This window comes from Heteronotia binoei, chromosome 2 (assembly GCF_032191835.1).
Source record: "Heteronotia binoei isolate CCM8104 ecotype False Entrance Well chromosome 2, APGP_CSIRO_Hbin_v1, whole genome shotgun sequence".
Lineage (NCBI taxonomy): Eukaryota > Metazoa > Chordata > Lepidosauria > Squamata > Gekkonidae > Heteronotia > Heteronotia binoei.
In genome coordinates this window covers 110,600,564-110,625,178 of record NC_083224.1, presented here as the reverse complement: position 1 = coordinate 110,625,178, position 24,615 = coordinate 110,600,564, and the positions used below count along the sequence as shown (strand labels likewise).

Here is a 24,615-nt window from a genome sequence, read left to right as displayed (position 1 = left end):
TCTTAGACGGTTTCTTCTTGGTCAGGTATTAACACTGGAGTGCCTGATAGAATTGTTGCATGTCAGATATGGAAGATGTATGTTTTAGTCTCTGCTTATTTAAGCAACAATTGAGCCTTTATACATATATTTTAAAAGTAAAATGGGGCAAAAAATACATTGTTCACCATTCATATTTGATATTCCAAACAACTATTTTATATTTGAGAATTCACACCATTCTTGTAAGAGTAGGTTCCCAGCTGATTTTATACAGTTAAGAGTTTTCACTGTCCTCTTTTCACCACTCTGAATACTAGAAAACAACTGAATTTGTTTCTTATGCTATTGATTGTAGCATGGCTTTGCTAGTCATGCTTCATTTGTATAACTTATTCTGAAATATGTTCATTACAGAGATTACATTTGCTTGTTCTGATGTTTCTTGTTGAATTAATTTTAGCCTCTTATTTTGACAACCAGGTGGAAGACAAGGCCAAGTATGATGCTATCTTCGACAGTCTGAACCCAGTGAGTGGGCTTCTGTCAGGTGACAAAGTGAAACCTGTTCTGCTAAACTCTAAATTGCCAGTTGACATCTTAGGAAGGGTAAGAATGGCAAGCTTTTCAGTTGTGCAAGTATCTATCTGGGTTGGGCAGTGTTCTGGGATTCTATGGGTTGATGCTTCGTAAGTGGTGGAGAATGTCCTTGACAAAATTCTCCACAATGTGTGTTGAACCTGAGCCAGTTTTATGTAGTGGTTAAGTGCACAGACTCTAATCTGGGAGAACCAGGTTTGATTCCCCACTCCTTCACATGCAGCTGCTGGGTGACCTTTGGTCAGCCACAGTTCTCACAGAACTGTTGTCTCAAGAGCAGTTCTCTGAGAACTCTCTCAGGCCCACCTACCTATTTGTTTTGAGGAGAGGAAGGGAAGGAGATTGTAAGTCGCTCTGAAACTCTGAGTGAAAAGTGGAGTATAAATCCAATCTCTCCTCTGAGGTCTCCATTTTAAATACACATGGGCTAAAGGAAAGTGTTTTCCAGACAGAATACTCTCCCATTCCCAGTGAAAACCTGGTGAGTTAGGATCTACCTGCACATTATACTGAGTTGGTGCACCTTTCCCCAAGTCCTTAAAAAAAAAAAAGTGTGATATTGCATCCAGAAAGATGAGTGGAGGGTGGGTACTGAATAATTTTCCTGCAGTCAGTTTTCCTGTCATAGTTGCTCCCATTTGAGATTCTTTTCTCTAGCAAGGAGGAGAGCACTTCTAAGGGAGTCATTTAGAGGAGAAAGGGGTAAGCAGCAAACTTACCTGCCCTTTCTGTGTCCTTCAAGCAGCCGCTTTTCATTGAATACATGGCTTCACGGGGGGGGGGGGGGATTTTGCAGGGAAACTTTACATGGGATTTGTTAAAATGCAGGATGGCTCTGAGATACTGTGTCTTTGGTAACACAACTGAGATAGTTGCTCTTCTGTAGTTTGAGTTGCTATTTAATTTAATTGAGCACTAAATAGCGATATTGGTAAAAAAATACACAATGTTAGATATTTTAAAATTCACCCTTCTAATTAATTGTTTAATGATGGATTTAGGCAAAATTTGGACAGGGTGGGACTGTGGTTTGAATTGCTTATGTAACAATTGAAATTCAGATTTGTAAAGCAGGCTTGTGGTGTTTCTGTTTGACAATATGATGTGTGAATGAAAGAAGCTGTTTTTATGACATCAGCTTTTTTTCTTTGCTATTAGGTTTGGGAGCTAAGCGATATTGACCATGATGGAATGTTGGATCGAGATGAATTTGCTGTTGTAAGTATAGTAATTCTTGTGGACTTTTCAGAGTTCTTTTGAAATATATAGTGGTTACAGGCTTTCATGCATCATTCAGTTTGTTCACATAGTACTTCACAGGGTGTAAAAGCCTGGGTGTGGAGGCATAACTGGTAACTAAACAGTTGGGCTCATGACTGGCACCTAGATTATAAAAGAAAATGGAAACAGGTGTGTGGTTCTCCTTCATGAGTGCCTGAGACCCAAACATCACCAACTCTTATTCCTAGTCTATATGCAACAACTCCAGAACTACTTTCAGTGCAGGTACCCAGCTCTGGAAAATGACAAGTTGTGGTGATAAACTTAGCTGTGATTATGGGCAAAAGAAGATGGAGTGCAGAGGAGATCAAAACAAGTCAGTAGAATGTTCCCATTTTTTTCACTGGCAAATTCAGACCATAATTTCTCCTTGCAAACTGGTTCCTAAAATGCTGCTATTCATTCCATGTGTATATATATTATGACAAGTTATTGGAACTAATGACAGCAGGGCTGGCTCGCCCACTAGGCAAACTAGGCAGTTGCCTAGAGCGCCGGAAGGAGAGTCGCCAAATTGGGCTTCCTGCCCTCCTGGTGCCCATGACAACTGCCTAGTTTGCTCCGCCGCCACCTGACTTCCCTCCCCGGTGCTGCTATGCAGCCGCGCTCCGTCACCCCCCCCCCCATCACTCCCTTTTCAGAGCCGCTGTGCCGAGGCTGGACCCTACCAGCTTCAGTGTGGCTGGTGCACCATCTAACGCTTTGAAGCCTGCATGGGAGAAGGCTTCACTCCCCCTCCCTTCCGGTTCCAGGAAGATGGGGGGAGAAGCCTTCTCCTGCGCAGGCTCCGAAGTGTTAGATGGCACGCCGGCCACATCGAAGCCGGTAGGGCCCAGCCTTGGTGTGGCATGCCTCTGAGGAGGAGGGGGGTGATGGAACATGGCTGCATTGTAGCGCCAGGGAGGGAGGGAAGGCAGGCAGTGGTGGAAGGGGGGAGCCGAGCCTCATGCACGGGGGGGGGGGGTGGAGCGTGGCACTGCATTGTGGTGCTGCGAGGGCCAGGGGGCAGCTGGGGGTGGGGGGGGGGTGGCAGACAAGAAACCTGCCTAGGGTGCTATGCACCATCAAGCTGGCACTGAATGGCAGACTGTACCCACATGCTGTGGTTATCTGAGTCTTTGACTGAATTCCAGTTTTAGCTTCTGCTTGTGAATATTTTAATTGCTGTAAAAATCTACATTTACAAATTGGTTTAGAAAATCTTGTTTCAGGTTTCCAAAAGTAGAACTGTGGTGACAGAAGGAATAAAGTAAAATCTTGTGAACTTTTCCAAAGTGCCTTTTAAGTCTCGAGATTTAAAAGCACTGGGCTACTGATATACTCAAATTGTCAGACTTCCCTGAATATCACATATTGGCTGTATGACCTTTGTTGTGGAAGTCCACAACACTCTATAGAAAAAGCTTTCCTGTGTTAGCTAATGTTAGCTTGTAATGACACTTTGCTCTCCCTTTTTCTAATTCAGATTTTATGACCACTTACTATGTGAACAACTTTTAGTAGAGAGGTCTGCGGCACTAAAGTTTTCACATATTGGGTTACTTTATTGTTGAGTGTTTAGTGACTGTGTCTACATTTTAACAGTGTGCCTTTTGCGCTAAACAGCACTTAAGGTGACAAAGTAAACCCCATTTAAAGCTGCATATATATAACAGCAATAAAATGTAATAGCAGTACTGCAGTCGGAGCCCTCTGCTCACGACCTGAGTTCGATCCCAGCAGAAGCTGGTTCCGGTAGCCAGCTCCAGGTTGACTCAGCCTTCCATCCTTCTGAGGTCGGTAAAATGAGTACCCAGCTTGCTGGGGAAAAAGTGTAGATGACTGCGGAAGGCAATGGCAAACCATCCCGTAAAAAGTCTGCCGTGAAAATGTTGTGGAAGCAGCGTCACCCCAGAGTCAGAAACGACTGGTGTTTGCACAGGGGACTACCTTTACCTTTTTTTAAAGAATACTTATTATGTACTATCTTTCTGCCATATACAGTTCAAAGCAACAGCCTTCAACATAATACATAGATAGAGCAAAAGGGAAAGGGGGCAGAAAAAGAAAAACATGCACTCTTCTAGAGTGACCACTGCAAAAGACAGTTCTGAAAGGAGACAAATCAAGTGGCATTTGACCTCTGTTGGGCCAATGGAAGGAGGCCTTAGTGTCTTGCTTCTGTCTGTAACCTTAAAAGCAGCAGTTTGACACACCTAATGCCACCTCAATCCCTCCTCATTCCCCAAATGCCTGGCAGTTTAAAAAGGATTTTTAGTGCAAATGAATTTAGGATTGAAGTGTATAACTTTCCTTTGGAAAATTTAGTACTAAGGGAAAGGGCAAATCACAGTCTAGGAGCTGTCAGGGCCCTACTCCTTGTACGTGGCAATCTGTTTCCCAAAAGTTGTGATAGGTTTTGAAAAAATGCAATTCTCTTTCTATCTTGGTGATAGACAATGTTTGTTTTATAGGATTATGTGTGATAATCATAGCCTGTATGGTATGGTGATAATCATGGTAAAATAAAAGTCCATCTGAGAAAGTGAGCTGTGACTCACAAAATCTCTGCTGAAATAAATGCTACTGGACTTTTGTGGGGGGTTTTAACCTATTGCGCACTGCATGTTATAATTCATTAAGTTATTTGTTCATTTTAGTATTTGAGGCATTAATGATTGAAAGTATTATTATTGATTGAATGCATCTGTCCTTACAAGGGCCATCAAGGTGGCTAGCAATTTAAAACAATACATGATAAAATTACATTATAAAACTTAAAAATCATCTCCCAAACATATATCATTAAAATGATTTTAAAAAGAGTTTTAAAACAGAGTTAAATACATTAAAACTGTTAACATACATACAAAACATAAAAACACTGGTTAGGAAAGAGGAATCATTGAGGGAATTCCAATCGTTTTGTATGAAAATTATGTTATATTTTTGTATTTTATACCAAGTATTCCTTATGGTGGAAGTGAAGGATAAAAATAACTAAAGAATTTTAAAAATCAGGTTGTGGTTTACAACCCAGTTCTTAAATCAAATTCTTTCACTTGAAAAGTAGAAGTAACGTTTCAGAATGCTTCTCTGTCACATCTGGAGGATGTCTGTGTCACAGCTAGAGGATGTTTGGTTCTTTATTTGAAACAATAAATTCTAAAAACACTTGTTTGTTTAAAGCACATTTTGACTACACTTCCTGCAAGGCAGCATACAGTAAAATTAAAGCTGTGTCATTCCTCTATTTGTTATCATTGGCTTTTTCTAATTGTATATTTACATGAAGTAGCTACAATTTAATTTTACACCTTTACTCAATTGAAGGTATCTACCATCTACAGTGACGGAGTTGTTTTAGTTGCCATAATTTCAGAGATTGTGTTTGGCCTCTTCTGAATTGTAAAATCTCTAAAGTTTTCCTTCTTTTGTATCTAAAATTTTTGTTCAGGCCATGTTCTTGGTATACTGTGCTCTTGAGAAGGAACCTGTGCCACTATCCTTACCTCCAACATTGGTGCCACCTTCCAAAAGAAAAACTGTCAGTATTCCTGGTGCCGGGCAGTTGATGCCATCTTCAACATCCAGCAAAGATGCTCATCAGTCCATACCACCTGTAGGGCTCTTGCCATCCAAAGCACCATTAACACAGGTACACACTGCACCAAGCAGCCCTTGGTTCATACTCCATTCATGAAATGTGAAGGAAGCACAATATGTTTTTTTTTGCTTCATTTTTCCCTAGTGGGTTGTATCACCTGCAGACAAAATAAAATACCATGAAATCTTTCTGAAAACTGATAAAGACATGGATGGTTTTGTGTCTGGTGTGGAAGCTAGAGAATTGTTCTTGAAGACAGGCCTGCCATCTGCATTACTTGCACACATCTGGTAAGATTTTTTTAAGGCATCTCTTGTAAAAAAAAAATTCCTACTTCCCACTGTAAATGAAAAATTACTCATAGAAGCCTAAATTTTTGGTGTAGAGTTGTAGGCTGTGGATAGACACTTTTAAACCTGAATGGGTTGCACCTTTTAAAAGGTGTGATAGAAAGATTTGATGGTCTCATTAAAATGCATTTAGACTAGTTTGAATGGTAAATTTCCCACTAGGTCTCTTATTTCTTCCTTTAAAAGACTGAGCTACTGTGAAGCAAGTAGGATGTTGCAGTATTGTCAGATCTCCTACATTCAGATATCATAACAGTATAATTAATCTGAGGTGGGGAATGAATGTAGCATCCTGCCATGCTTAAGAACTTGCTTTCTTCCTCTCTCCTCCTCCTCATGGGTGGGACTTGATTCAAAACTCCCTTGCTTGTTTGTTCCAGTTTGCCATGGCATTTGAATAATTAGCTTGGCAAACCCATAACATATAGTGGACAAGAATAAATCCACACATTAAGTATCTTTTTCCATCCATAGGAGCGAAAGTAACTGTCAGTCAAATTTGTTGTTAAGCATCTGACATATACATGACATACACAACAAAGCTCAGCCCTTCCTTTCTGTATCTCGTGGTCAAGAAGGCAAGGAAAGTCAGGGAAAACTAGGGTGACCACGAGTCCAGGAAGCTAGGTTCTTATACTGTATCTATTTAGAATTTGATAGTATATAAACATTCCAAAAGGCAAAAGTCATGTAAGGCAAAATACATGGTTTTCTGTACCAGAAAGTCAAATCACCCGAAGTATCCTAAAGCCTCCTGGGAAATAGAACCAAAGCTTCAACTATAGAAGATAATTACTGTAGAAATTGAAATAGCATAGGTTTAGCAGAGGACTGAGACTCAATCCAGCCCTAATTCCACAACACACTAGAGATGATACTGCAAATTTACATTGCTTACAGGTGCATACTAGACAACAACAGAAGAAAATCAGCTTGTGTTTCATAGATTATAGCAAAGATTTTGTCTATGTGGATCATGAAGCTATCGTTGGTATTAAAATAAATAGGTGCGTCACAACTTCTGTTTTGATGTGCAACCTATTAAGGTGATTTCATCCTCTTCCCTCGCTCACACACAGGATTTTCTCTTTGTTTCTTCTTTCTTTCTTGCTGAGCAGCCCCTATATCTATTTTTTCTTATTTGTTGGTCTGTGGCTGTGCCACCCTGTCACATTATGTATTTTGATGCTGGCCCAGCCCAAAACCTTGAGGGAAGAGACAAAACCATCTGCTAATAATCTACCCCTGCAATGGCACAGGAGAGGCTTTTGAAAGTTCAAAAATAAAATATTTTATTTCACTTGCAGAGGAAACGGGTGAGATGGAATCAGGGGTAGGGTGTATGAGTTGAACTGATAATAAGAACTGAAGTAACTTTGTAATCACATTAAATCCATCTAATATGTTACCAACAAGTAAGTGTTTTTGCTTTTCAACAAGGTCTTTGAAACTCTGAGGAGAGAGGCTTTCTTCTCAGTTTCTGCTTTAACTGGGAAGCATAGTTTTTTGCATTTCACTGACACTTCACATTTAGAAGGCAGGAATGTACACCCAGGTTCCCCCAAATCCTTGTATATATACAGACCAAGGGATCACTCCTCTCTTTAGAGCTCAATCCCTTTTCGGCTTGAATGGGGGATCTTCTGTGATCCTCTCATTCCTCTTTGCTTCCTTCCCAGTCCTCAGTCAGTGCTAAACGCTCTCTTTTTCAACTGTTAGTTCCCAACTGAAATTTCTAGATCAAATCAAGCCTGAACTCTCCCTAGAAGTTAAAATGACTAAGCTGAGACTATCATACTTTGGTCACATTACAAGAAGACAAAAGTCACTGTAAAAGACAATAATATTAGAAAAAGTTGAAGGCAGCAGGAAAAGAGGAAGACCCAACATGAGTTGGTTTGAGTCAGTCAAGGAAACCACAGCCTTTATTTCACAAGATCTGAGCGAGGCTGTTAACAATAGAACATTTCAGAGGTCATTAATGCCTGGGGTGGCCATAGCAACTATACAGCACTTAATGCGCACAGAGTTCTTACTGTAGAAACTTTAATTACAAAACTCTGACATACAGTATGTCACAGAAATGAGTACACCCCCTCACATTTTGTAAATATTTAAATAAATCTTTTCATGTAACAACACTTGGCTACAAGGTAAAGTAGTGAGTCTACAGCTTGTATAAGTGTAAATATGTTGTCCCCTCAAAATTACACAACACACAGCCATTAATGTCTAAACTTCTGGCAACTAAAGTGAGTACACCCCTACGTGATAAGGTCCAAAAGGGGCCCACAGTGTCAATACTTTGTGTGGCCACCATTATTTTCCAGCACTGCCTTAACCCTCTTTGGCACAGAGTTCACCAGAGCTTCACAGGTTACCACTGGAGTCCTCTTCCACGTAGCTGGTGGATGTTAGAGACCTTGCGCACCTCCACCTTTTGTTTCAGGATGCCCCACAGATGCTCAATAGGGTTTAGGTCTGGAGACATGCTTGGCCAGTCCATCACCTTTACCCTCAGCTTCTTTAGCAAGGCAGTGGTCATTTTGGAGGTCTGTTTGAGGTCATTATCATGTTAGAATACTGCCCTGCGGCCCAGTCTCCAAAGGGAGGGGATCATGCTCTGCTTCAGTATGTCACAGTACATGTTGGCATTCATGGTTCCCTCAATGAACTGTAGCTTCCCAGTGCCGGCAGCACTCATGCAGCCCCAGACCATGACATTCCCACCACCATGCTTGACTATAGGCAAGATACACTTGTCTTTGTACTCCTCACCTGGTTGCCGCCACACACGCCTGACACAATCTGAACCAAATAAGTTTATCTTGGTCTCATCGGACCACAGGACATGGTTCCAGAAATCCATGTCATTAGTCTGCAGCAAACCGTTTGTGGGCTTTCTTGTGCATCATCTTTAGAAGAGGCTTCCTTCTAGGATGACAGCCCTGCAGACCAATTTGATGCAGCGTGCAGTGTATGGTCTGAGCACTGACAGGCTGCACCCACCCCCTCAACCTCTGTAGCAATGCTGGCAGCACTCATACGTCTATTTCCCAAAGCCAGCCTCTGGATATGACGCTGAGCACGGGCACTCAACTTCTTTGGTCGACCATGGCGAGGCCTGTTCTGAGTGGAACCTGTCCTGTTAAACCGCTGTATGGTCTTGGCCACTGTGCTGCAGCTCAGTTTCAGGTTCTTGGCAATCTTCTTATAGCCTAGGCCATCTTTATGTAGAGCAATGATTCGTTTTTTCAGATCCTCAGAGTTCATTGCCATGAGGTGCCATGTGGAACTTCCAGTGACCAGTATGAGGGAGTGAGAGCGATAACCTGCTCCCCCTTCACACCTGATACCCTGTACCACTGAGTCTTATGACACCAGGGAGGGAAAATGGCTACTTGGGCCCCATTTGGAGATTATCATTTAGGGGTGTACTCACTTTTGTTGTCAGCAGCTTAGACATTAATGGCTGTGTGTTGCATAATTTTGAGGGGACAGCACATTTACACTGTTATAAAAGCTGTAGACTCACTACTTTACATTGTAGCCAAGTGTCATTTCTTCAGTGTTGTCACATGAAAAGATATACTTACATACTTTACTTACCACCCATTCATAGAACTGTTTTTGCCTTGTTAAAATTTTACTTAGACAAATAGTATTAGGTTATACAGTGGCTTCATTGTAAAAAGTAAAAAAGATGCTGTACTCTTGCTTATCCTTATGCATTTGGGAAGGGCAATATGTTGTAAGGTTTTAATGTTGTAAGCCACCCTGAGCTCGCTTGCTGGGTAGGGTGGGGTATAAATTGAAAAATTTAATTAAATTTAAACTCTGCAATGAGTCTGTTTTGCATGTCAAAGGTCTCAGGTTCAACTGTTATTTCTAGTTAAAACGATCAGGAAGAAGGTGAAATAAAAACTTCTAGCTGAAATCCTGGAAAGCTGCTGCCAGTTAAAATAGACAATACTAACCTTGATAAACAAACAACTGACTTGGTATAAGGCGGCTTCATTTCACTGGATCTTCTGTCTCTTTAAATTACCCTGATGGCTCAGACCTTGGTCCATCTTATTTGGGACATGATTTCCAGTGTTTCACAAGTCAGATGCCAAAGAAAACTCTTAACTAGAGCAGGTGTGCAGTGGCAGTCCCCATTTGTTTTGATTCCACCATCTTTTGCTGCTGTTCTTTGTAGGAATGAGTTGACCATTGTGTATGTGTAAGGTAACTTAGATATTGCCAATATCAGCTAGAATGTCGCATAATCTGCCTCTTTGTTGGAAGTATGTACATATTTAAAGTGCATAAGAAAATAATGTGTTGAATCTTTTTGTTGGCTTATGCAGGGCTCTCTGTGACACCAAAGACAGTGGGAAGCTTTCAGATGAACAGTTTGCTCTGGCATTTCATTTCATCAATCAGAAGCTGACAAAGGGCATTGATCCTCCTCAGGTGCTTTCTCCAGATATGATCCCTCCATCAGAGAGAAGCACTCTGCAAAAGGTGAAATTTTCCTTGCGTTTTGTCCCAGAAGAGCAAATAAAATAGTTTTGGCCTGTGGCCTTGCTGCATGGGAGAGTGTACATTGATGCTGCTTAACAGAGACATGAGTTGGTTCATTTCCTTTAATAATAATAATAATAATAATAATAATAATAATAATAATAATTGGTTTACTGAAATATCTCTCCTTCATTGTACTGGCCAACCAAGCAGAGACGTGCAGTAGTTTGGAAGTTATTGTAAAGGGATCTATTTGAGAAGTGCAATTGTAAAGTTGCTTAGTTTAATCCAACACTGTCATGTTCTCAGGGTTCCTCATGGGGATTCCATACAGTTTTGGAGGTAGTTCCATGCATAGAATGGAGACCCAATTATAGTGCTGTCCCCAGTGTTGCATTGAAGGGGGGGGGGCGTTTTCTATGTGGGAGCTTGTCGCATATCTCTGGGAACTCTGGCATGTGCAAGGAGCCTCATGGCAGGAGCTGGTGGGAAGGATCTGGACTAACATTTCTGTTCACTCAAGGCACTTCTGCTTGTGGGACGGAATTTTCTTGCTTCTTCCCCTGCTGCACTGCAGCCCTATGATCTCCCTGATGTCCCTGGGTGGACAGGGACAGGGAGCGCTCAGGAGCAGCAGGAGAGGCAAATCACAGATTTGCAATGGGAAGGTAGAATTGGAGGGATTTACCACACCTCTTCTGTCAGCAGGAAATTTCGTCTGGCTCCTACCTGGTGTCTACAAGTGATCTCATATTTCATTGTGTTGTGCAGTGCTAGGTCCATTAACAATAAGACTGCACTCCTACGAGACTTCCTGCATGAGCAGGCAATGGACCTGGCTTGTGTGACTGAAACCTGGGTGCGAGATGGAGGGACAGTAGCTCTCTCCCAAATGGCTCCACCCGGGTACTCAGTCCTTCACCAGTCATGGACTACCAGGCAGGGAGAGGAGTGGCATTGCTTATATGGGAGGCTTACTCCTTCCAGGTGCTCCCACCTCTAAAGATTGCCAGCATAGAGTGTACTGGCCTGTTATGGGATATGGCAATCTGCTGGTGTAACGTCCGCCTAATGCACCAGCTACTGCCTTGTCGTCCCTGATGGAGGCTGTAGCAGGCTGGGCATTGAAGTACCAACGGCTTTTAGTCCTGGATGATTTCAGTGTCCATGCTGATGATGCAAACTCCTTACAGGTGATGGACCTGGTGTCTTCCATGATGACACTGGGGCTCTACCAATATGTAATAACTACCACCCATCGGGCTGAGCACATGCTGGATCTGATCTTTGCGGCGGGAGTTACAGTGGACTGGATTACTGCAGAGGCAGTGCCATGGTTAGACCATTATTCCCTGAAGGCCCATATGGTCATGCCACCACAACCCTGTTTAGGCGGTGAGCGCATTTTGGCTCGCCCACAAAGCCAGATGGACCCTATGCAGCTTCAAATGGCTCTGTGAGATCCTTGGCCCCCTGGCGACTCATTAGATGAACTAGCAGAGATGTGGCACCAACAACTCTCCGCAACCATCAACGAGATCACTCCCTGGCACCCTCTTTGTTGCCATTCATGGCTTGCACCGTGGTATACTCCGGAATTGCGACTGATGAAATGGCAACTTAGACAGCTAGAGAGGCAATGGCGGCATGCCTGTGACAAAGCGATAAGAACATCTTATAGGCTGTTTATGAAATCCTATAAGATAGCAACCAAGGCTGCAAAGAAGGCTTACTTTGCGACCCAGATTGTGTCTGTGAATTCTTGCCCGGCCCAATTATTTAGCATTCGGTCCCTTACAAACTTGCCACAGAGCAAACCAAATGATAAGGAATTGGAAATTGGCTGTGAGGCTTTTGCAGATTTTTTCGCAGATAAGGTCCTGTTGCTGTGCCGTGATCTCCCCGCCAATTTTGATACAGTAAGTGAACTCGAGGCTCCGAGCGCGTCCTTTGGTTCAACCCTGGATCATTTCGCTCCACTCAGCTTGGGGGAAGTTGACAAGGTCCTCTGTACTGTATGTCCCACTACCTGCAATTTGGACCCGTGTCTGTCCTGGTTGATACTTGCTTGCCAGACGGAATTACAAGCCCCATTGCAGGAGATTATCAACAGGTCCCTGATCGAAGAAACCTTTCCCATGCTCCTTAAGGAGTCGGTGGTATGCCCTCTCCTCAAAAAACTCTCTCTGAACCCGGCCATATTGGCTAACTACTGGCCAGTGTCGAACTTGCCCTTTTTGGGTAAAGTCATTGAGAGGGCAGTGGCAGTACAGCTACAGGGATTTTTGGATGATGCTTCCATCTTAGACCCATTTCAGTCTGGCTTCTGTCCGGGCCATGGAACAGAGACGGTACTGGTTGCCCTCATGGATGATCTCTTGAGACGTCTGGATCGGGGCGGCTCAGCAGTGCTGTTGTTGTTAGATCTGTCAGCTGCGTTTGCCACAGTCGACCACCAAGTACTGTCCTGCCACCTTGCCAATGCAGGGATTCAGGGGTCTGCCCTTCAATGGCTTACTTTTTTTCTCCAAGGCTGGGGACGAAGGGTGGCTATAGGAGAGTAATCATCCCAGAGGCACCCACTTGTATGTGGTGTGCCTCAGAGGGCAGTTCTCTCCCCGATGCTGTTTAAGATATACATGCACTCTCTTGCCCAGATTGTCTAGAGATATGGGCTGGGTTGTTGCCAGTATGTGGATGACACCCAGCTTTATCAATTGATGGGAGGCCAGTCCGACTGCACCCTGGAAGATCTGGACCTGGCATTGCAAACTGTAGTGAAATGGCTCAGGCAGAGTTGACTGAAATTGAATCCAGCAAAGACAGAGGTCCTGTGCCTAGGTCGTGGCGGTCTGGGTAGAGAGATCCGTCTGCCGGCCTTTGATGGGGCGCCTATGGTGCCAGCTCCAAAGGTCAAGAGCTTAGGTGTGCTCCTGGAGCCTTCACTGACTATGGAGGCCCAGGTAGCAGCCACTGCCAAATCCACATTTTACCACCTTAGGTGGATAAGGCAGCTGGCTCTGTACCTGGAGCATGACGACTTGGCAACAGTGATCCATGCGACGGTCACCTTGAGATTAGACTACTGTAACACCCTCTACATGAGGCTGCCCTTGACTCAAATTCAGAGGCTGCAACTGGTGCAAAACACAACAGCCAGGTTGCTAATGGAGCTACCTGTATGAGAGCACATTCAGCCTGTGCTGGACACATTACACTGGTTGCCTGTGGCATTCCGGATTCATTTCAAGGTGCTGATCATAACCTTTAAAGCCCTATATGGCCTGGGACCTGTCTACCTTCAGGACTGCCTCTCCCCATATGTATCCCAGAGAGCACTACATTCAGGATCCCAAAATCTTCTTAAAATCCCTGGACTGAAAGAAGTTTGCTTGTTGACCACCAGAGCCAGAGCGTTCTCCGTAATAGCCCCCGCTCTGTGGAATGACCTCCCTGAAAACATCAGGGCCCTGTGGGACCTGCCACAGTTACAGAGGGCCTGTAAGACCGAACTGTTTAAACTTGCTTTTAATGGTTAAGGGGAGGTGGCTATTATTCCACAGCACTGACAATTTCACTGAACTATCATAACTGAAACAAGAAGCATCAGAATAACTAGAACATCAATGTGCATTTTGGACTTTTTAATGACTGTATAATGGAAATGATTTTATTGCATATTTTGTTTTTAATATTTTATGTTGTTTATTTGTTGTTAGCCACCCTGAGCCCATCAGGGGAGGGCAGGATATTAATCAAAATAAATAAATAAAATGAAATAAATATAAATATAAATAAATAAATAAATTATTCAAACTAGTTTAATGTGATGATGGTACATCAGTTGCATGTTTCTTAACCTTTTTGTTCTAACAATGCCATGCCATAGTAATTAAGAGGTTTAATTGTATTCTTATGTTTTGGTTTTCATATGGTTCTGGTGGTTTTCATGTGGTATTTTGGAACTGGATATACCAGGGTGAAAGAGAAACATCACAAGAACATTTCAGTCGTGTTTTAACTGAGGGGAAGGGGATGGGCCCTTGTTTTACTGATACTAAAGACTTTCTTCTTGGTTGTGCTGAGCCATGTTATCACCAAAATTCTTACACAAAAACAGAATTCAAATTTTGCATTTTGTTCAATAATATCAGGTTTATTTTTGCATTATTTTGAAAAAACCCTGCTTTTATTTCTTGCTTTACTAATCTTTTTTGTATGTTTGCTTTCCTTCTCTGTCTTTCCTAGTTTGGACTATATTTTCCATTCTGCACCATTCTGCTTTACATCTTTATTATACTGTCAGTTTCTTAAATCTACCATCTCAAGGTTAGAGATTCTTCACTTTTCCAATATTGACTGTGTAATAACGAGCATATTTTTTCATGTCACATTTTCTTTGAAACGACAGCATACTGCTTAGTGACAAATTTCAGAAATGTGGTACCACTTTCACATAGCTCTTTTCATTCCAAGGCCTTGACTGTAATTGGAAATATACAAAACAGCACATTATGTGCTTGTCTGTATAACAGTATTTGAAGCTTTTTGTTAAGTTATCCTTTTCAGAGTTTATATTTTATTTATAAATTGAGGTCTATCTTCTGTCCAGATTACTTAAATTTGAATATGCCCACAAATAAAATGTATTTACAACACAGTTACAGATTTTAGTTTTGAAATAAAGCCAGTAAAGTAATACAGCTTATGTTCAGCATTAAACAACTAATTATATGAGTTAAATGAGAGTAGACAGCAGTTGTAATAAGTTTTTTGGGGACTTGGTCGAATGCAGTAAAATACAGAATTCAACAGTAGTAAGGCTGACTAATAGAACAGAGATGTAATTTGAGACCTTAAGTTTGTTTCATTTTCATCTGAATAAAACTAAAATTCTAAATTGATTTTTGTAACTTACATTTTGTATCTACGGCTTTGTATGGCATGCATGGTGTGCGAATGTTGATGAACAGCACTCATACTAGTATCTGTTGTATGATTGTCATACATTTTCAAATCCAGCTCTGCAGTTCACTGTTGAAAGTACCCCTTAGAGGAGGGGTGTCCTCAGGAATGTTTCTGGCCTGCACAGGACTCAAATCTTGCCCCTGAGCAACCTTATTCTCCTGCTTCCTTTTCTAGGGCTGCAGCTGTACCATAGCTTGCTTTTTTCTCAGCTCCCTCTGTGGCTTTTTGCTTCCTGTTTCGTGTTTCTTGCCTTCCTCCCTTGCTTTCTCTAGTTTGTTGTGGTGGTTAAGTGTGCAGACTAATCTAGGAGAACCAGATTTGATTTCCCTCTCCTCCACATGCACCTGTTGAGTGACCTTGGGTCAGTCACGGTTCTTGAAAGAGCTGCTCTCTCAAGTGCAGTTCTCAAAAGAGCTCTCTCAGCCTCACCTAACTCACAGGGCGTTTGTTATGGGGAGAGGAAGGGAAATGAGATTTTAAACCATTCTGAGTGAAGGGCGGGGTATAAATCCAATTTCCTCCTCCTCCTCTTCCTCTTCTTCTTCTCCTCTCTCTCTCAGACATACATACACACACATAGAGCTCCATGGCTGCTTTATGCAGAAGAGATGTGAAGACAAGCTTCTCTCTTTCTTTCTCTCTCTTTCTCTCTCTCACACACAGACAGCTTCTGCTTCCTTTTCCCTGGCTGCTCCTCCTCTTTTGGGGAAGAAAGGAGGGGGAGGAAAGAGAGAGAATGAGAACAGAGTTGAAGTGAGTCCTGTGACAGGTTTAAGACCAACGATGTTTTATTCCAGGTATAATATTTTGTGTTCAAGCAGAGTTCTTCAGAGGGAGGGAGGGTGGGTGGAGCCTTCTGCCAAGTACAGTGTACACTGAGAAAATTATATTGGCTTACTCTGAAAAGTTGTTTTAAAGTAAAAAAAGATTGGATTCTTCTCTTCCTATCTGGATTTCTTTTCTTTCAAAAAGACCCTGATTAGGAATTAGAACACCCGCACTGGTCCTTTTATATTGGAGAGTAGAGTGATTTCAGTTGCCAAATGGATAATAGCATACATTGGTAATGAGACAGGATAACTAGCTGTCAGTTCAGGAGGATACATTGCCTTGAGCTTCATTATCAATTGCAATGCAACAGTCTCTCTTTCTAATCTCCCTTTGAAATTCCTTTGTAAGAGCACAGCTACTCTTAGGTCAGCAACTGAATGTTGTAGTTTCTAATGTCAGATGTTTGTCCATTTCTTCTTTGCATCCTAGACTGAATCCTCCTGGATGGAATTGAGACCTATATTTCCTGTGTCATTACCAATGCTGCTATTTCCACGCCTTTGTAAAGTTTATATCTCCTTTACCTCATGTTACTAAGGCACTCATGGTCCTGCCCAACAAAGTGACATTTATGTCAAAACTAGCCCTCGTAACAAATGAGCTCAACACATCTGCCTTAGAGTGAAGCTTCATCTAAGATTCTAACCAATGTAGATGAGATAAGCCAATTATTATAAAAGCTCGTTACCATCTAAAGAGTCAATGTGACAGCAGCCTGTTGGGCTTTGTCCATTGGCATTTATAATCTACAATGAAAGAAGGAAGACTTAGAATGCCCTGTAGTCGCACAGGATTCTGCTTTAGCTGTTTGTACTGTACACAAAGATGTAGCTAAATTTTTATTTGCAAGCCTTTTTCAAACATTTCTGTGTGGAAGGTTTCCTTCGCAGGTTTCTAATCTAAACTCTGTTGCTCATTTAATAGAAACGTTTTATAAGAGGATCACGGGCACATTTTTTTGGTTAGGTTGCCATAGATGCTTGACATGAGTTTAATCACAGACATCCTCAGTTGCTGACATAAATGTATCAGACAATTTGTACTATAATTCTGTGTCTCTAGTTGTGAACCTAGACTAACTTGTTGACAGATCTTCCAAGACAAATTTTCTCCGCTCGTTTGTACATTTATTGCCAAAATCCTGACCAATGGAACATGTGTTGTGTGTTATTAAGAGTTGCTGAGGTTTTATAAAAATGCAGGTTCTGGAGCAATAATAGAAAAGTTTGTTGCATAAAATACCTAACAATGCATTCCTGTTAATATAGACATATGTAAAATACAACCTCACCATATTTTCTTCTTTTCCTTACAGAACACACTAGGACCAAGCCCAGTAGCAGATTTTTCTGCAATCAAAGAACTAGATACTTTAAGCAATGAAATAGTGGACCTTCAGAAGTGAGTAAAGAGAACTCTATTTGTTTGAAATGTTTAGTTTAACTGCAATTTACATTTGAAACCCTAGTGGCAATTAATTAGCCTGGTGTGTTCTTTCCAGCCTTTTAGCAATATATAAACTGAAACAAATTCGAATATATAAAAGCATATGAAGTTTTTCAAGATGGTGGAGGTTGAGATGTCCTTGGAATAATTTAAAAAGAGTTAGACATAGATGGCTCCCATGGTCAGCAAAGCATGGCATGGCAGGGGTCTTTGGGTTGTCCTTTGGATTGAAATTGCTATTTTAAAAAAAATGTGAGACTAAGTAATAAAACCATCCTTCATTTTCTTTCTCAACAGAAAACAGTTTTAGCACAGAAACCACTTTGAATAATCATGTGGAATTATAATGTTACAATTTATGTTTCTTGAATATGCACTCTCCTTCAGCAGTTACCAGATTTCCAGTTGGAGATACTTGTGCAGTCTAAAGGAACATGGGGGAACTCTATGTAAAAAAAAAGGTTTCCCTCTACTTAGTTGAGCATTTTATTCTGTTTCCTTCCACAACTGCTTATCAGCTAAGTGACTGATAGCTCAATAAAGTAAAAGGACATCTTCCTCTTTGTTTCAATGTTTTAATCACAGTTGCTTTGATGAAAGCACTGAGAAGGGAATCACCTTTCACAAACTTAAACACAATCATGCTTCTGAACTGCAATCCCAGACATTTCTGGCTTCGGTGTTCCCACCATACTCCCTACAAACATTTGAAAGCATTGCTAGTGCTGATTTCCAAATACTTGTGTCATTTTACAACACTGAACCTTAAAATGCTCTCATTTAAATGGCATGGCAATGCTTTCTATAATCATGGATGACTATTTGCAACATTAAATGCAGCTACAATAAATGCAGCTTCACATTATAAACAGTCACATGTTACTTATAAACAGAGTGCTGCTTGGTGGGGAGGAGAGAAGGCCAGTGCAGTTGCTTTACAACTGGTGCAAGCAGGCTTCCTCAACTGAGCACCTGCTTTTGCAAACCTGCTTGGTGGGGAGGGGAAGAGGCCAGGGCGATTGCTCTACCCCAAAAGGCGCATGATTTAAAGAGTCTTCAGAACAACGCAAGGGCAGCCTGCTCCCCCCCTCCCCGAATCCCAGTGAACTTTTATTGCGCTCCTTCTCTTCTTTAAAATAAGCCTGCTTGGTGGAATGAGCTCCTGCCTTTGTAAAACTGTTGGTGGGGAGGGGAAGAGACCAGGGCGGTTGCTTTCCTTGAACAAGTGTCCAGTTCAAAGAGGCACCAGAACAACACAGGGCCAGCTGGCTCTGCCGACTAAGCTCCAATTTCGCAAACAAACACCCCCCCCCCCCCATCTTTGGCCTTTCTCTGTTGGTTCTGTTCTTAAAAAGAGAGATTGGGAGAGGAGAATCCCAAAATGTCTTTGGGAAATCAGCATTTCTTCCTCCTCTCCCGGTTTCCCAAACTCTTTATCTCTCAGGTAAAAGCCCCCATCTGGGATCCTGGGTGAGCTCTCCACCCCACCCCCTCCCCACCAGACACCTGCAGAAATTAAAGGAAAGGGTATAGTTACCTCCCAAAGCCCTTTATTGCGGAGATTGCAAAAAGAAACAGGGGCGGGGTGTCGGATCACAGTCTGCTGCTGTGAGAAGCCATTTATTAAAGAGAGTGAAGGCAAAGCTAGCACTAAGGAAGCAAGGAGATTACTCGAGAGAAGTTTCTCACAAAGAAGCAACATGCCATAAACCTGGCTGAGAGAGATTCCTTCCTACAGAATGTCCAGTTCCAGCGCTCTCAGACTTGGCTCCCCAAGTGAAGTTGCGGGGCTGGGATGGAGGCAGTCACATGCTCAGGGGTGGCTGCCTGCCATGCGAGCGGCGGGGCTGGCTGGGCTGGGATTCCACAGTAGAGCCAGGAAGGAAAAGCAGCAGCCAGAGGAAGCAGGCAAGCAGTCACTAGTCACATGGGGAGCTCGATTTGGTGCCCCCTGGAGGCCAGCGCCCTAGGCAGCTGCCTGTTTTGCCTTGTGGCAGGGCTGGCCCTGCTGTCATAAAGGACTGCAAGCATAAAAGCTCTTCCTAATGATGGGGCGGTAAGCTGTGAAAAATAGGCAGCTATAAGCCCATTTCTTGATGTTATTTGGAACTTCAGAGGGGAGCTGGTAATACTGGAAGAGAGAATTTGTTTTTCAGTGTCAAGGATCCTCTGCCTTAGAGTTGTAAGTATTTGAGATGAGCAGGGAGTCAGAGGAGATTCTGATGGGTTGTATTTTTCTCGGTATAGAGATTGACCAATTAGATGTAAGTGAGTCTGACAGCAGCAAGCGGGCATAACTCTCAGGTTCCATTCTAAAGTGAAGGCATAACCAGAATTTTAAGGTCAATAACCAAGCTCTGGTCACTGGGAGGTGCTGTCCCATCTCCAGGCACATGGCTGCATAATTTACAGTTTGGCACTCCAAGGATATGCCACAAAAACATAGCCTGGATCTGTTCAACGTTGTTGATTAAAGGAGCCAATCTAAACAGGGATCCCATAAAGTATTTGGAGTATGACTTTGGCATTAAAAACTTACATGGCTGCGGGGAATTGATTGCCCTTCACATAGAAAAACCTACCAATCATGGGCAGGCTACATTTGGCCAGATTTCTTACTTGTTTCCTCTGGCCTGTCAAGCTATTATTCTGAAAGAGGACTCCCAGATATTTGAAATGTTAGACTTGTTGGGTGGAATTACCATTTATGCACCAATTAAAATATTTCCAGGAACTTGAGAACACCAGGATTTTAGATTTTTCAAAATTTACAGATAAAGAGTTATCACAATAAGATGTAAAAGCAGATAGAAGATGTTTGAGGCCCTTCTGGGTATGAGATAGTACTACAGAATTGTCCATGTAGGATAATGGGATAATGGATTGGGAACCCAGTTTAGGACAGTGTCCCATCGACCACATGCAAAAAAAAGGCATTCAAAATTTAATGAAATAAGTAGGATGCCTTGTTGATTCCTCAGTTTATCAAAATCTTAGGTGTTAATATGATGGAATTCCCATGTCTGTCTTGGCAAATGGTTGAGGAATATAATTTCCAGATAAGAAAAAGTAATCTTTTGCACTTTTGAGTCTAGAGGAAGCTGGAGAGAACTTCTTAATTAAGGACTGTGCGAGGGATTACACTCAGAAAGCAAGCTTTTAAAATGTTGTTTGTCTCAGAAAGTCAGGGAGTTCAAGAGTCAATCTTTCCTTGAGTGGAGAGCAAATGTGATTAGTTGCTCTACATGTTATCTGATTGGCCAGCATCAGCTGCTAGAGAAATAAAAACAGCTGTTCTAGAGAGAAAAGCATTTTTCATCAAGCTCAGTAGCCAAAGAGTTGGTTCCTGAGGGAAGAGACATTTGGAGTTAGTGTTTTCTGACGGGGAAGTCAGAAAGTTCCTTTTGAAGAGAGAAGAGAGACTTCTTTGTCTTTGCTATATTTTAACTATTCTGAGGGATGATTCAAATTCTCAGTCAAGAAAGCTACAAAATTATTTTACTCAGACCATATTACTGGAAATAGATTTGCAAGAGTTGACTGGGCAGTTAGGTGGATACTCCAAATCAAGCCAAATAGAGGAAGGATTATTACTGCTTCTTAGGGAAAAGAAGAGTAATTCCTGCCACTGAATAGGGATTGCTCTGAGGAGAACCTGGGTTTGGAGTAGAGAGAGATTACGCTTTGGACAACCTCTTTTATTCATAGTTTTTCTCATTGCTGAAATGAAATTTCTTTCCTGACATTTTGTAACCATTTCACCGTGCATATCTTGTTCTGTTTTTGTGTGGTATCATATTTAATTTTGCTCAATATAATCTTTTTAAATTCAGTTGTATTTCATAGTCTTATCTCCTTCTCAATGCATATCTTCTTTGAGCCTTGATCCAAGTTGTATTATTAATCACCATATCTTTATTCCTTCTTCATTAATATCTTGCTAGGATTTAATTTTCTCATGTTGGTTTTCCCCTCAAGGTTATGATAAGCATCTAAGTGGTGACATTAAAGGTGATATTGGGCGGCTTATTCTTAGAATCATAGAGTTGGGAGGGACCTCCAGAGTCATCTAGTTCAACCCCCTACATCGGGGGTGGCCAACGGTAGCTCTCCAGATGTTTTTTGCCTACAAATCCCATCAGCCCCAGCCAGCATGGCTGATGGCTGGGGCTGATGGGAGTTGTAGGCAAGAAAACATTTGGAGAGCTACCATTGGCCACCCCTGCCCTACATGATGCAGGAAATTCACAAATACATCCCCCCCACACCCCAGTGACCCCTGCTCCATACCTAGCAAATGACCAAAACCCCCCAAAATCCTCCAGAATCCCTGGCCAAAGTGGTGATAAGCATTACCCTAGGCATGTAAGAAGGGGCCACAAGAACTAAGCACTGATACAACTGAGAGCCAGTTTGGTGTAGTGGTTAAGTGTGTGAACTCTTATCTGGGAGAACCAAGTTTGATTCCCCACTCTTCCACTTGCAGCTGCTGGAATGGGCTTGGGTCAGCCATAGCTCTGGCAGACGTTGTCCTTGAAAGGGCAGCTGCTGTGAGAGTCCTCTCAGCCCCACCCAACTTGCAGGGTGTCTGTTGTGGGGGAGGAACATAAAGGAGATTGTGAGCCACTCTGAGATTTGGAGTAGAGGGTGGGATATAAATCCAATATCATCTTCTTCTTCAACCCCACATACACATACATGCTCAGTGTCCATTGCTACATGCTTTGAAGATGGCAAAACCCACAGGATCCCTTACCAAACTGGCCTGGAGGAGTATTGCTGACTGACTTCCAAAGTGACAATCGGCATTTCCCTGGGATTTCCTTTTATACATTTCTTGTATAAAGTGACCACCAATTTTTCAGTAAACTCTCTCTAATAACATGACCATATATCTCCTGAGCTGTTTTCTTGTTTTCCCAGTTTTAATCCAGAGGTGACTATGTAAGCCATTGGACAAATCTGCAGCTTCAGATTTCATCAGTCTTTCATTCAGATTTTTAATCCAGTCAGAGGTCCAGAGTAGACCAGGCAAGGGTGCTTGATAATACAACTTGATATTAGAGACTGCTAATCCTCCTCTCTTCCTCCCCCCCCCATCTTGAAGAACGTTGAATCTGACCTTTGATTTCTTGCTGTTCCATATAACTGTGTTTATCTATCATTGCCAGCCTTTCAGAATCTTGTCATGTATCAGCTAAAAGCAATGTGGCTTCCAATTGAGCCACGTGGCTTTTCGTTGGTACAAGTCATATATTCTTCAATATTAGAATCATAGAGTTGGAAGGGACCTCCAGAGTCATCTAGTACAACCTCCTACACAAGGCAAGAAAATCACCAATACCTCCCCCGCGCTCACCCCAGTGACCTCTTCTCCATACCTAGCAGATGACACACACAAAACCCACCCACCCCGGATCCCTGGCCAAACTGGTCTGGATAAAATTGCTTCCTGATCCCAAAGTGGTGATAAGCAGTACCCTAGGCATGTAAGAAGGGGCCACAAGAACTAAGCACTGATGCAACCCTTTCTGCCCTTCCACTCATGATCTTCCTAAGTTCACAGAATCAGCATTGTTGTTAGATGTCCATAAAGCCTCTGTTTAAAATGGCGGTAATGGCGGCGGCGGTAATGGCGGCGGCGGCGGTTGAAGCCTAGCGCTGGGGCTCCCGCTGTCTAATAGCTATAACAGCTGAATAGCTAACTAATACTAACAGCTATAGCAACCAAATTAATTAAAACAATCAATAACAACCTCCCAAAACAACTGTGGAGTAGCAGCAGTGAGGAGGAACAACGGCGGCCTGACCGGGAGTAAAACAAGCTCACCAACGACCGACCGGCCTGGCGCGGTGATGGAAGTGAGGTGCGACCACGGACTGCCGTGGAGAGGCTGCTCCGGTGAGGAGAGACTGATCCGACGAGGCCTGGCAAGACGCCGGGGGCTGGGAGTGAAGGCGGCCGAGAGCTGAGAGCGCCGCGGACGAGCCGTGAGGGCCAGGGAACAACAGAGCCGCGCGTGGAGAACTCGCCTCGGTGAGACATTAGGGGCTGGGAGTGAAGGCGGCTGAGAGCGCCGCGGACGAGCCGCCGGGGCCGGGGAGCAGTAGAACCGAGTGTGAAGAACTCGCTCGGTGAGACGCTGGGGGCTAGAAGCGAAGGCGGCCGAGACCGCTGTAGAGGAATCGCGGGGGCCGGGGAGTAACAAAGCGGCGTGTGAAGAACGCGCAGGGAGTAACGGCCAAACAGCGGGCCACCCAGAGACGGAGACTAGGCGAAGACCAGGAGGGCGTTCTCTAGCTCCCTCCTTCCATCGACCCGCCCCTGCCCCCCACCCCCCACCCCGCCTCCGACTACAAACATCAAAAACGCCACACAATATAACTGGCCAGCGACCTGAGCAACCCAACAGAGAAGCCCTGTGCGGGGCTCAGGGGAGCTCAGATTGCATACTGAATGAGCAAAAGTGGCGTGGATTAGAATTGAACTTCTCCGCAGGAACTAAGAGAGACGAACAACTGATCAAGGCAAAAGACCATAGAAGAGACTGCCTCCCTCACCTCCCCCAGATTGTAACATCTGCACTTGCACTTTAGAAACAGCTAAAACCATTGCTATGGATTACCAGATGGAGAATGGGCAATGTGCAATTTGGACTCACACTCTAATGACTGACAACAGCCTGACCACTAATAGAAATTGATATAATTCATTGTTAATTAATTTATTAGGAAATTTTATTCAATCAATTGGTAATTAGACTTTATAATATATATATTTATATATATATTAGAAAGTATTTATATTGGATTCTCAGCTTATTAATAAGGACGGGGTGGGAGGGAGGATATATATTTTTTAATAATGCTGGGAAGAATGAATTTACAAAGATTTGTAACAATTGACTGAAATAGATTGGGGAAGGCAATTACATTAATTAATTTGAGATATAGGAAGTGGGTCTAGCGGTTGGAGTCGGAGGGGCTGGTAAGAGTACAAGCTAAAACAACAGACCGGGAGAGAATTGGTGACTAAGACCTGAGAATTCCACTTAGTGCAGCTGC

General features: G+C 42.8%; 1 protein-coding gene across 1 annotated transcript in view; it reads left to right on the top strand.

Annotated features, from left to right (window-relative positions):
• EPS15 (epidermal growth factor receptor pathway substrate 15) overlaps positions 1-24,615 on the top strand; it is a 150,817-nt gene that overhangs the window by 49,826 nt on the left and 76,376 nt on the right. Inside the window, exons 7-12 of the mRNA XM_060231803.1 lie at positions 463-588; positions 1,738-1,797; positions 5,297-5,497; positions 5,591-5,736; positions 10,149-10,305; positions 17,420-17,505. Of these exons, the coding sequence (XP_060087786.1) occupies positions 463-588; positions 1,738-1,797; positions 5,297-5,497; positions 5,591-5,736; positions 10,149-10,305; positions 17,420-17,505 (776 nt within the window). The remainder of the gene's footprint in view (positions 1-462; positions 589-1,737; positions 1,798-5,296; positions 5,498-5,590; positions 5,737-10,148; positions 10,306-17,419; positions 17,506-24,615) is intronic.